This window comes from Microcaecilia unicolor, chromosome 6 (assembly GCF_901765095.1).
Source record: "Microcaecilia unicolor chromosome 6, aMicUni1.1, whole genome shotgun sequence".
Taxonomy (NCBI): Eukaryota; Metazoa; Chordata; class Amphibia; order Gymnophiona; family Siphonopidae; genus Microcaecilia; species Microcaecilia unicolor.
In genome coordinates, this window is record NC_044036.1 from 93,408,952 (window position 1) to 93,421,618 (window position 12,667).

The 12,667-nt window shown below is 40.6% G+C and overlaps 1 protein-coding gene across 5 annotated transcripts in view; it reads right to left on the bottom strand.

Annotated features, from left to right (window-relative positions):
- The window catches only part of NPL (N-acetylneuraminate pyruvate lyase), a 79,327-nt gene that overhangs the window by 37,451 nt on the left and 29,209 nt on the right, over positions 1–12,667 (bottom strand). For 3 of the 5 annotated variants that reach the window (XM_030205917.1, XM_030205915.1, XM_030205919.1), the window contains exons 2-6: positions 7,971–8,045; positions 6,783–6,856; positions 5,469–5,556; positions 3,477–3,534; positions 3,273–3,348 (exon numbers count right to left, since the gene is read on the bottom strand). In XM_030205917.1, the coding sequence (XP_030061777.1) occupies positions 3,273–3,348; positions 3,477–3,534; positions 5,469–5,556; positions 6,783–6,856; positions 7,971–8,038 (364 nt within the window). In that variant the 5' untranslated portion in view covers positions 8,039–8,045. Of the gene's footprint in view, positions 1–3,272; positions 3,349–3,476; positions 3,535–5,468; positions 5,557–6,782; positions 6,857–7,970; positions 8,046–10,722; positions 10,743–12,667 lie in introns of those variants that run through there. The other 2 variants (XM_030205920.1, XM_030205916.1) reach the window with 2 other exon arrangements.

Consider the following 12,667-nt stretch of genomic DNA (forward strand, 5'->3'; position numbering starts at 1 on the left):
CAGTTCTTTTTAACATTTTTGTAAGTGATATTGCTGACAGGCTGTCTGGTAAGGTTTGCCTCTTTGCGGATGATACCAAAATCTACAATAGGAGTAGACACCCCTGATGGTGTGGATAAAATGTGGAAGGACTTAGTGAAGCTAGGAGGAATGGTCTGGAATTTGGTACATTTGGGCTGCAAAAACCTAAAGGAACAGTACAGTTTAGGGGGTAAAGAACTTTTGTGCTTGAAAGAGGAGAGGGACTTGGGTGTGATCATGTGTGATGATCTTAAGGTGCCCAAACAGGTAGAAAAGGCAATGGCGAAAGCTAGAAGAATAGTTGGGTGCATAGGGAGAGAAATGGCCAGTAGGAAAAAGGGGGTGAAGATACCATAGTATAAGACTCTGGTGAGACCTCATTTAGAATATTGTGTAGAATTCTGGAGACCACACTTTTAAAAATATATAAACAGGATAGAGTCGATCCAGAGCATGGCTACTAAAACGGTCAGTGATCTTCGTTGAAGTGTAAGGGGACAGACTTAAAGATCTCAATATGTATGGTTTGGAAGAAAGGTGGGAGAGGGGTGATATGATAGAGACATTTAAATACCTACGTGGGTGGCGGGCGGCATAAATGCACATTTCAACTGAACAGAAGCTCTGGAATGAGAAGACGTGGAGGGGCATAATCAAACGCGAACGCCCATCTCCATGGGCGTCTATATCCGAAAACGGGTATGTGAAGAAGCGGGATAAACCGTATTATTGAAAAAGATGGGCGTCCATCTTTCGTTTTGAAAATATGGTTTGGACGGAATAAATGCCATGGATTTGGTCCTTTCTGAGATGGGTGTTTTTTTTTCAGCGATAATGGACACTAAAAACACCCAGCTCAGAAACGTCCCAATCCAAGCCATTTGGTCATTGGAGGGACAAATGCACAACACTACCATAGCTCTTAGGAGTGAAGGGGGCAACTACGTGTGTGTACAGTGGGTTTTAGAGGCCTCCCATTTACCACAAGTGTTATAGGTGGGGGGGAGGGGGGGGGGGGGGAGGGTATGGGCCTGGGTCTGCCTGCCTGAAGTGCACTGCAGTACCTCCAGGGACAGGACTTGTTGCTGGTGTATAACCTTGGCACAGCAGTTCACACCTGAAGACTAATCTAGCTGAAAACGTCCTTTATTTGAATAAGCACGTTTACTCACAGTTAACTGCAGATCAGAGGTTGTGCCCCACTGGCAACGAGTCTCGCTGGTACTGAGATGAGCAGTAGGTCCGAGCTGGCAGAATGGTGTACAATGCCCTCTTTCAGCAACATTCAAGGTAAGAACTAAGTGCTGTAACGTAGCTAACACATGAAAGGGATCTAAAAGTGTCTTAACACAAATGGCCACTACCTCATGGACTACCGGAAACAAAATAGGGCACACTCTGACCCAATAAGCAGAGGCAAAAGCACCATGGGAGTAGAGCCTACCAACTACCAACATCGTGAGCATTTAACACAAGCTAGTGGAATCACGGAGCCCAATACCCTACACCCACCACAATGCATTGCTGATGTGACTCTGCAGTGCCCTTAACAGAAAAGGTGTCACACTCACCCGAGACCCACATCAGAACCAGGGAAAGGCTGTCAGAGGATAGAACACATTCTGCTGTAATGGAGGTGGGCACAGCATTTGAGGCTGGCATACAAGCTGGGAAAAAAGTTTGTAAAGTGGGTTCTTTTTGGTGGGAGGGGGTTAGTGACCACTGGGGGAGTCAGGGGAGGTGATCCCCGATTCCCTCTGGTGGTCATCTGGTCAGTTTGGGCCCTTTTTTGGGACTTGGACCTGAAAAAAAGGGTCCAAATAAAGTGGCGCAGCAAGCCAAACCACCACAAGGGTGGAGGTACACAAATTCCTACGAAAAGTAGAATCTGAGGAAAGGGGGAGTAGGAGGAGTAGGCTCTTGAACAACACTAGTAGGCGACGTAGATTTGTTCCTAATCTACGTCGCCTACTAGTGTTGTTCAAGAGCCTACTCCTCCTACTCCCCCTTTCCTCCAAATAAAGCGGACCAAATTCTCATCAAAAACGCCCTTCTTGTTTCGATTATCAGCTAAAGACGCCCATCTCTCCTCGGCCGATAACCACGCCCCAGTCCCGCCTTTGCCACGCCTCCGACACGCCCCATGATCTTTGTTCATCTCTGTGATGGACTGCAGTTGAAGACGCCAAAAATCGGATTTCGATTATACCGATTTGGGCGCCCACAGGAAACGGACGCCCATCTCCCGATTTGGGTCAAAATATGGGCTTCTTTCTCTTTCGAAAATAAGCCTGATAGGATGAAGGTGAAAGGGGATTGACTCAGAAGTAACCTGAAGAAATACTTCTTCAGTAAATTCATGGAACAGCCTCCAGGTGGAAATGGTGGACACAAAAACAGTATCTGAATTCAAGAGAGCTTGGGACAAGTACATAGGATCATGTGATAGGAAGAGTAGATGGTATGGATGGGCAGACTGGATAGGCCATATGGTCTTTATCTGCCAACATTTTTCTATGCTTCTATCTTCAGTAATTTGAGCAAAGTAGGGGCTGGCAGACCTGACACATAACATGTTAAATCAGTGCAGCTGGATAAGTTTTAAAATGCCTGTGATGAAAATAAAAGTACCCACAGGACCAGTATGGCACAATATGCATTTGAAATTGTAGGGGGAAGGATGCCTCTTGTGCTACAGTAGTAGAATTCATTCAGTGGGACTTCTCTCTCTCTCTCAACACATCTTACAGCCATAGGATTTGTCTGGGGGTGGGGAGAGAGGGAAAGCAGCAAAAGATTCCTGGCCCCTAAAGATTTAGTATATGAATATCTCAGACTAATGCCTAAAACATATTCTGGGCCCCTTACAGATAGACATTAATTGATCAACTTATTACTAGTAGTCCATTCCCCTATGAACCCTAGCATTCTTCTAGTTCTGATCAGTGCCTTGGCCTTAATCTTTTGATTAGAGGACTAAAGGTAAGAAATTAAGCATGAACAGCTGACAAGGGAAAAAAAAGTTAGAACTTCTGGGCAAAAGTTTTCCCAGATGTCTTAAACTCTAGTCACCTATTTCTAGAAAACTTAGGTTCTTATATTGAGACACTCAGATTTGTTTTTGTTTATAAAATTGACCTCAATGACTCTACCCAAGTGTGCTTGCTAGCTTTATAAGTACTGATGCAATATCTGCACAGGAGCTCTGATGTGTAGTCACCACTGCTTGAACGTTGAATTTAGAAGCATACCCTTGTTGGGAGGTTTCAGGAATGAAGGGGCCATGACAGATATGGCATCAGCTTTGATTTCTGCAGCATGTGCAGCCTGAAAAGCAAACAGAAAAAAAATCCCACTAAGCTCAATGGCCCTCTTGTGCAGAAAAACAGCCAGTGTGAACTAAGAGCAGAGGAACTGAGAAACAAAAAGGGAAAAATGCAAACAAAAACACGCACCAGTTCCTCAGCCTCTTTCAGACATAACGAGCCCACATGAACAATGACCTGATCCAGCCTGCACAACAGAAAGAAGACAGCACATTTCGTCTGTATTTCAGTCAATGGCTTCAAGAATAGAAAAGCAGTACCAAAAAGGACAAGAAGAGGAAAAAAAAATATTTATTTATTTATTTATTTGTAGCATTTGTATCTCACATTTTCCCACCAATTTGCGCTCAATGTGGCTTTCGTTTGCCGTAATGGCGGTTGCCATTTCCGGGTAACAGAATTACAGATGGTATTGGGTTAATGTGCATACATACATGGTAACATACATGGAACATAATATATATGGAACAGGTCATGGTATATATTAATACCATGTGCAGACGTACATGATAAGGAAGAATACATTATGGTATTGCAAGAAGTTCCTGAGTAATAAATTGGATTGTAATATACATTAGGTCATCGACTATAGAGATAACCCTATTCGACCTTAGGTTTGAAGTGGTAGAACTTGATCATTAATAGCAAAGAGGTTAAGCAGTCATTCGATAAAAGTTCGGTTTTGTATAGATCGTGTATAATTTTATTATATAGTATTTAAGATGGATGTTTATGGTATGCCTTCTTGAAAAGGTCCGTTTTCAGTAGCCTTCGGAAGATGGTTAGGTCTTGTGTTGTTTTTATGGCCTTCGGTAGTGCATTCCATATGCATGTGGAAAACAATGTAAAGAGTGTAACATACAGCATACACAGTGCATGGAGCAGTAATAGAAGGGTGGAGTCAGTATGGGAAGCATAAGCTGTGCAAGTAAGACATATGGGGCAGATACCGACAGCATTTAACACCCACTAAACGTACAGAATTATCTGCCTATAAAAACTCATGGCTGAACGTTAAGGAGAGAGGAAAATGGCTCAGACAATCAATGAAGGAGAAAGAGTGGAGAAGAAAATATTATGCAATTTCATGTGTTTCAGTTTTATTTATTTACTGGGATTTATTAACCACCTTTATGAAGAGATTTACCCAAGGCGATGTGCAGCAGGTACAGTTTAATATAAAACTTACAATTTTGTTAACAGCATAACAAGTAGTAAAATAACCAAGAATAAAAATACAAGGTAAACTTAAAAACTGTAAATTGAAACCTAATAATAGAACTACTGTGAAACAGTATCAAAAATATATACATCTAACAGCACTGAAGTTTTACAATGTTAGCATAAAACTAATGGTACACCTAATAAGCATGCATTAGAACATTCAACTAACACAGATATGATGCTAAAGATTTTCCACAATATGCTTAACATATAGCTGACAGACCAAGAACAGATGTATGATGGGAACAAGATGCATGGTACAGAGTCAGCTGGGATAATTTGATGGTTAGCTAAATACAAGGCAAGTTCTTTGTATAGTTAAGCAAGAAATGAGAGCTAATCTAAGTTACAGTGTGTGTAGCAAGCTAGTCCAGGTGCAGAATGAGCGTATAGTCAGTCAACCTATGTATTAATGGCTTGGGAGAAGAAATAGACTTTCACCTGCTTCCCGAAGTAGAGGTAGTCTTGAGTAATACGCAGCCCCTCTGGAAGTAAATTCCAGAGCGTGGGAGCTACTCCTGAGAAGGCTCACTGGCAGGTATCACATCGTATAATTTCTTTTGATGTGGGTATATATAGTGATGATGTGCTTTCTTCATGAAATATTATCAGTTCTATTGTCAGTATCATGGGTGTATGGATTTGTAGTTCATAGACCCAGGATAAAAACTACATTAAAGCCCTGGGGAATGCAGAAGTAACAACAACAACAACAACAACAATCATGTTTGGAACAGAACTGCAACACACTCCTTTTGTGATTAGATTCTCTCATCTGAATGGATTTAATCTTGTCCATGGATTTAAAAATAAGCTCTGATAAAATTCAGCAAGAGTGACTAACAGAGTCTGCAAGTACAACTATTCATATTCCTTCATCTCCAGAGTGCCACTTACTTGCCTACTGCTTGCTTTACCCACTCTTCTGACAGCTGCTTCCTCTCCTCTGTGGTCAGGGACAAGCCCTCCGCTGTTGTGCCATTCACTATTTCAGAAGTAAAAGAAAAAAAGTTCAACTCAATACACTAAGGAATGTGAATTATGCAAAAGGTACACAGTACTGTAGCATCATGAGAACATAAAATTTTAACCTGACAACAGGGCAAAAGGCCAATTCAGGACAGGTCCCCTAGCTCAAGCTCTGTACATTGATTGTCCACCTGCAGGGGAATATTAGGGCTTAAGCATATAAATCAGAGAGAACGGAGAGAGAATATGGTTGCTCTTTCTAGCCAACAAATGGCAGCAAAAGCAATTGGTTTGTTTAGTTTTCACCAAAATTACTTGTTTGTTTGGTCAGCTTTGTACATAAAGTGAGGACAATTTAACGGTTTAAACAGGGATTTCCAAACCCATACTGGAGATTCCCACAACCAGTAGAGTTTTCAAGATTTCGATAATGTATATCGATTTTACTGATTGTAAACCACTTTAAAAAGTACCTCTTGGTAGGGTATATCAAATATGAGTAAAGCTAAAACTTGAAACTATGCATGAGAAACACAAATATACTGAAGACATTAGACTATGCAAACCAGTCACATATATTTTCATTGTGGATAACCTGAAAACCCAACTGGGAGGTCAGTAGGATAGGTTTGGGAGACCCTGGTCTCTCTCTCTTTCCCTTCTCTCAAAAGATAAAATCTGACTGGTGAAAACAAATTCAAATTAGAACCTTTAAGGGCAAGGCATAAAAAAATGTTAAAGGAACATTCTTGAAAGAGTAGGGTAAAATAATGGCACTTCCAAAGACACGAGGGAGTCAAAGGTTCTTTCCACAATGTTCTACCCTAAAGACTTGACATGGAACTGTGTTTCAGCACCAAGCACCTGCCTCAGGAGTCTGTGCTAAAATATATAAAATGTAAAAATGCTGTGTATTAAACAACTTTAAAAAAAAAGAGCTCTTTGGCTCCATCTCTTGTTGTTTGAAGTATGATTTGCATGTCTTTCGAAGGTTATCTAATACATAGCGTTTCTACATTTTATACATCTTAGCACAGACTCCCGAGACAGACATCGAAAACACGGGTCTGTGTTGAGTTTTTAAAATAAAACACTGTGAAAAGAACCTTTGACTCCCTCGTGTCTTTGAAGTGCCATTCTTTTACCCTACTCTTTCAAGACTGTTCTTGCTATGTTGTAGAAGTTGGTGTTCCTCCACTTCTGTGGTCAAATACAAAATTAAAAATTAAGACAGACACTCACCAAAAACACTCCGAACACCCTGGACATTCGATAGGTAATCCACATATTGGCCTATGACGGAAAGATTAATTTTCCTGGAACAAAACAAGGCAAAACATTACTGGACTGGTTACCAAAAGGTTGTTGAACTTCCATTAAGTGCAAACTGTTTGTGAAAAGAAGTAGAATTTCTAGAAACCTGAACACACACCCATGGCTCAAGATTCCCAAAAAAGCTCAGTGTGTGAGCACCTATTATTTTAATACGTGTGCTACCACTTATTTCAGAATGATATACCTGTCAAACATAGTGCAAAAATGATCAAGAAGTTTGAAATTCAGATACAGAAATAGGCAGGAACCCAAGCTTACATAGCAATAGATTACACCCCACCCCCCAAACGCACCACCATACACACATGCCTTCACTTTGGTTAATAAGTTCTGCTTATTCCCCATATAAGCAAAGCAGAACACAAAGCTTGGAGCTTGGGAAATAAGCAATCCTGAAAGCCTAAATTCCCATGTCATCTATTTGATTAAGAAACCAAGGCTGTGCTGTACATTGCCGGCACACTGTATGAAAAGCAGTTTTATTTGTATTGTACTACCAGATGCACACAGTGCTTTACAGACAGATACAGAAGATGAACCCTGCTTCTTGAGATTACAATAAAACAAAAAGGCAAGTAACGCAGTTAAAACGTGTGGGGGGAGGGAGGTTGCATTAAATCAGTAGGGCTAGCTGTAAGAAGCAAGGTCTCTTGATAAACTAAGCTAGGATAGGGGGTAGAGTCCAAGATGAAACCTGTACTACCCAATTAGGTGAATCAGCAGGAAAACTTTTGCCCTAGGAAATCCAATGGGTGGATGGGACCCTAAGTAAAACTGTGGTGACATTTATTAAGTCATTGCCTTTTGTAAAACCAAAAATTACAATTACAGAAAACAAAATATTTATCTGCTGCAATCATCTCAGCTGATGTGTCTATATGAAGTAGAGATTTGCAGGGATGTCTCAGATTCAGGTGACCCTTATGTCTTGCACAGTACTACAGGTCTATTTAGCAATTCATAGCTTAGAAACTGAATTTGAAAAGGAACCATATTTTGCCTTGCAAAATTTAGCTATCAGCTCCAAAAAGGTCCTTGAAATGCTTAGCCATAAATTTCACCCTTGTGATGAAATAGCAAATGATCAAAGTTTACCCATCTTCCATCATAGGCGTGACTGTTGCTGCCACAAGACCTCTGATCTTGTTCTGTGAAGATTCCATTGAACTGCTGGGGAAAATATACAGCCAGATTTAACTTCAGTTCTCAACGCAAAAGATTTGATTTTAAAATAACAACCAACAAACTGTGCAATTGATACAAGAGTATATTTACTAAGGTGCGTTAGTGTTTCTAACGCACCTTACACGCGTTAAAAATGCTAACGCGCCCATAAGCGCACCTTAGTAAACATAGGTGGAATAGCCAAACTGACACTCAATACACATTATAGACTGCACAGATTTTTAATTGCAAATCAAATAAATCAAATACAGAAAAAAAAATCCAAGAATAAGAAATACAAACCCTACAAAAAAAGGTAGAAGTCAGTTAGAATAACCAACACACAAAAATAAGTCATGCAGCAAAATATAGATTAAGGATAAACTTAGAGAAGTTACACAAGAACTGCCATCTCCTGCCTACCCTAGCTCAAGAAACCATTCAACATACATAGTAACAGACGGCAGATAAAGACCTGTACAGTCCATCCAGTCTGTCCAAAAAGATACTCATAGTATTAGGTACAATGCAATACTACATATGCATACTTGATCTTGATTTGTCCTTGCCATTTTCAGGGCACAGACCATAGACGTCTACCCAGCACTGGCCTTAACTACTGAAGCGGAATCTGTCCAGCTATGGCCAGGGCACAGACCGTAAGTCTGCCCAGCACTGGCTTTGCTTCTCAATTACTGGTGTTGCTATCTAATCACCGCTAAGCTTCTTTGGATCCATTCCTTCTATACAGGATTCCTGTGTGTTTACCCCACACATTTTTTAATTCCATTACTGTTTTTTTTCCACTACCACCCTCATTGTGAAAAAGTACTTCCTGATGTTATTCTTCAGTCGGCCCCCCTGCAACCTCAATTCATGTTATCTTGTTCTACCACCTTCCTGTCTGTATATTAATACCTTTCAAATATTTGAATGTCCATATCATATCACCCCTATCTCTTCCTTCCTCCAGGGTCTACATCTTCAGATCATCAATTTTCTCCTCATAAGTCTTGTGGCACAAACCCCATACTATTTTCATCACTTTTCTCTGAACCGTTTCAAATCTTTATGTCCTTAGCAACATAAGGCCTCCAAAACCAAACACAATACTCCAAGTGGGGCCTCAACACTTCCTTTCTTCTGCTGGTTATACCCCTCTCTATGCAGCCTAGCATTCTTCTGGCTGTGGCCACCACCTTGTCACATTGTTTCATCACCTTGAGATCCTCAGACGCCTTGAGAGGTATCTATCTAAAATGCAGACAGTTTCACTATGAGCACTCATCCTATGTCAGGATACAAAACTTTAGACAGACAATTAGGTACTGTGCAAAAATAGAAAAGTTAGATATGAATTAGAAATTCAACCCCAGTAGACTAAAGGAGCAACCAGGATTTCTGACAACCATCTGTCATGTTGGATGGAATATGTATATCCCCAAATCATGATCTAATGCAATGGGAAAGTTGCATCCAATTTGTGAAAGCTTTGAGAAAAGGGGAGGAGGTGTCAGATGGTCACAACTCACTAAGGAGTTAATTCATAAAACCCTTTCCAAGTGCGAACCTCGTTTTACATGCAGAAAGAGGACTCAAGATACACATGGGTGTGTTAAAAACTAGTACGTGCTATCTTTTGACACACCTTTTATATAACTGCATATAGGCATTTCTGAGGGCATAGCTTGGGCAGAGTTATGATATACCCAAGCAGCAAAGGACTCAAATACAAATCCACTTATGCATCCAGCTTTTCCTACTTAAGCGCACAACTATGGAACACATTACCAAAAGTAATAAAAACTACGGTCGACCACCTAAACTTCAGAAAAGCATATTCCACCAACCCAACATAAAAAAAACTGGATACCTGTGGCATAATGAAACCAAAGACCATAATGGACATATCCAAACTCTCCCTCTCTAATGTTCCCCCAAATTGTATTTACCACACATGTACCTCTCTCTACCACAATATCACCTTGTAATTGTATTAGTTCATACTGGAATCGGCTAACGCCGTTTACAGTACTATGTAAGCCACATTGAGCCTGCAAATAGGTGGGAAAATGTGGGATACAAATGTACCAAATAAACAAATAAATATACATGCATATAAATAAATACACACATTTTAAACTTGCAGGTGTAATTTGTGTACATTTGGGGATGGTTCGTGATGACTTTTTACAACAAGGCACAAAGGTGCTGTAGGTGGATTTCCCAGATAATAAATTACCTGAAACAAGGTTTCCCAACAGAACTATCCGCAAGCAAAATATTCTGTTCTCTGTCTAGGGGAAGGGGGAAAACCTTGGCTATGGCCCTACATGCCACTATTTCGGTCAGAGAGAGAGCTGAGAAATCAGGCTGAGATATATATTAGCTTTATTATGGATAATATAAAAAAATATATACAAAATAGAGATTTGGCAAAGCTTTGGCTGAACAAAAATACTGGCAGTAATTCTTACAACTATATTCTCACACTACACACATTTCTTACTGGTTGCTAGGTAAACTTGCACAACTGATTAGAATGCAATAACTATGTTACGAGGTAGTATGGTAATTAGTCATAACCTTGGTCGGGAAAGAAGCTGCTAACACCAGCCTTATGCTCAGGTAATCACCACTCGCTAACCCAGACTAATAGGATATAGATCACTGTGTCTCTCACCAGGCAACCTCCGGGGACGCCTCTCAGGAGTAGCACAGGTTACTTCCCAGACTCAAGCTGAGGGATCAGCGAGTCTTCGTCAGAGCCACGACAGGCACTCTGCAGCAGTCAGCAAAGGCACAGGTCACACCTTGTAGGTAGCTGAATCACACGGTACTCTTCCAGATACACAGTTCATCAGTTGGTGGACCTTCTTAGGTCACTGGTCTTTCCACCTCCACCTTCTTCCAAGGATTCCGACTAACTAACTCCCCAACTCTTCCCGCTCTTCCAGCGCCTCTCGGTCAGGTGATACCAATTATCCTCTTGTACCATCCTGTGCATGGCAAGAAGAGTTCTTGTTATTTTCTTTGTGACCTTGGAAATGGTAACTTCTGGTACAATGCATGCCTCCCTTCTCATCATCTCCGAGATAGAAGGAGAATAATTGGAGCACAGAGTGTTCTTGGCTTCAGCAAGCCTGTCAGTGATTTTCCACAAACTGAAGCTGACTCTGACACAGAGAGGTGCAGGTCAAAGGTTTGCAGCAGCCATCTTCTAGTAACCAGATGTCATAGGCTTGTATAGGCCAAGACCAGCAAGGGAGACACAGGGACATACCCCTACAGTGCCTATTTTTGGGATTATTCTATAAAGTAAGTTGTTTTTACCAATATCATTTAATGGTCACAACATTCTCCAAGTAACAAAACACATAAGTAGAGCTCAGTATGGGACTATGGTGAATATGGAATGGGAAGATGGCTCCAGGGATGTGACAGAGGAGCACTAGGACGTGATGAGGCTAATTTTTAAAGCACATAGACTTACAAAGTTCCATACATTACTATGGAACTTTAAGTCTAAGGGCTTTAAAAATATGCCTCTATGTAATTTTGTAAATCTATATGTTTTGAAAATGAGCACCTAAACTTTACTCCAAAAGATAACCAGTTAGGAAGGTTCATAAAAAGAGAGTGGTGAGAGTTAGTGGGATACAAGTGTCATATCATAATTGCTGTTCAGTTAGCAGCTGATTCATCTCAAATACTTACAAAATGTTACACAGCTCCAAATCGATCCTTTAAAAAAAAGTTAAGCTAACTTATTTCAAAGCAATTAAAACAAAAACAAACAAACAAACACACAACCTCCCCCCCAAAAGAAAAACAAACACCTTGCTTGAATCAAAAAGACAGAATGACATCTTCTTTCCAAGAAAAAGCAAATATATACTTGGCTGCATAAACTGGTTTAGCAAGTCTATACTCTTAGAATCCTGGCAATCCCATAGACAGAGCACAGACAACAGAGACAATCCAAGACCAGAGAAAGTGGAAATCTCAGACTTCACCTCTCCACAGAATTTCTGTATTTTTAGAGCATGTACAAGCATAAAGCTCCAATAACCTACATCTGTGCCAAAAGGCTCAGAAAAGTGGAAAAGCCTGATGGGAGAGCACAGAAAACCAAAAGTAACAAGTATTCTGTGACAGCGTGAAAAAGGTCACCACAACATGGGTGATATCACGGACAAAGCCTGGCATGGGAAACACCAGCTTCAATGATCTAGAAGCTTTTACTAAACCTCAATGTGCATTCCTGGCACTTCCCGCCTGCCATTATCACATATAACCACCTCAGTCTATCAACAAAACTTAAGTGGGTGGTTATGCAAGGACTGCTTTCACTTTGGACAGCAGGATACAAATTACTAACATGTAGCTGGTGTTCTCCAAGGACAAGCAGGATAGAAAGTCCTCATAGCAATGGGACTTCCTAGCCACAGGCTGTCTTCAATACAAAATAAAATGAGAAAAATATCAAAGGCACTGCAACCCTGAAGATTGGAGGGTGGCCAACGTAACGTCAATTTTTTAAAAAGATTCCGGGGTGATATGGGAAATTACAGAACGGTAAGCCTGTCTTCAGTGCTGGGCAAAACAGTGGAAATTATTATAAAGAA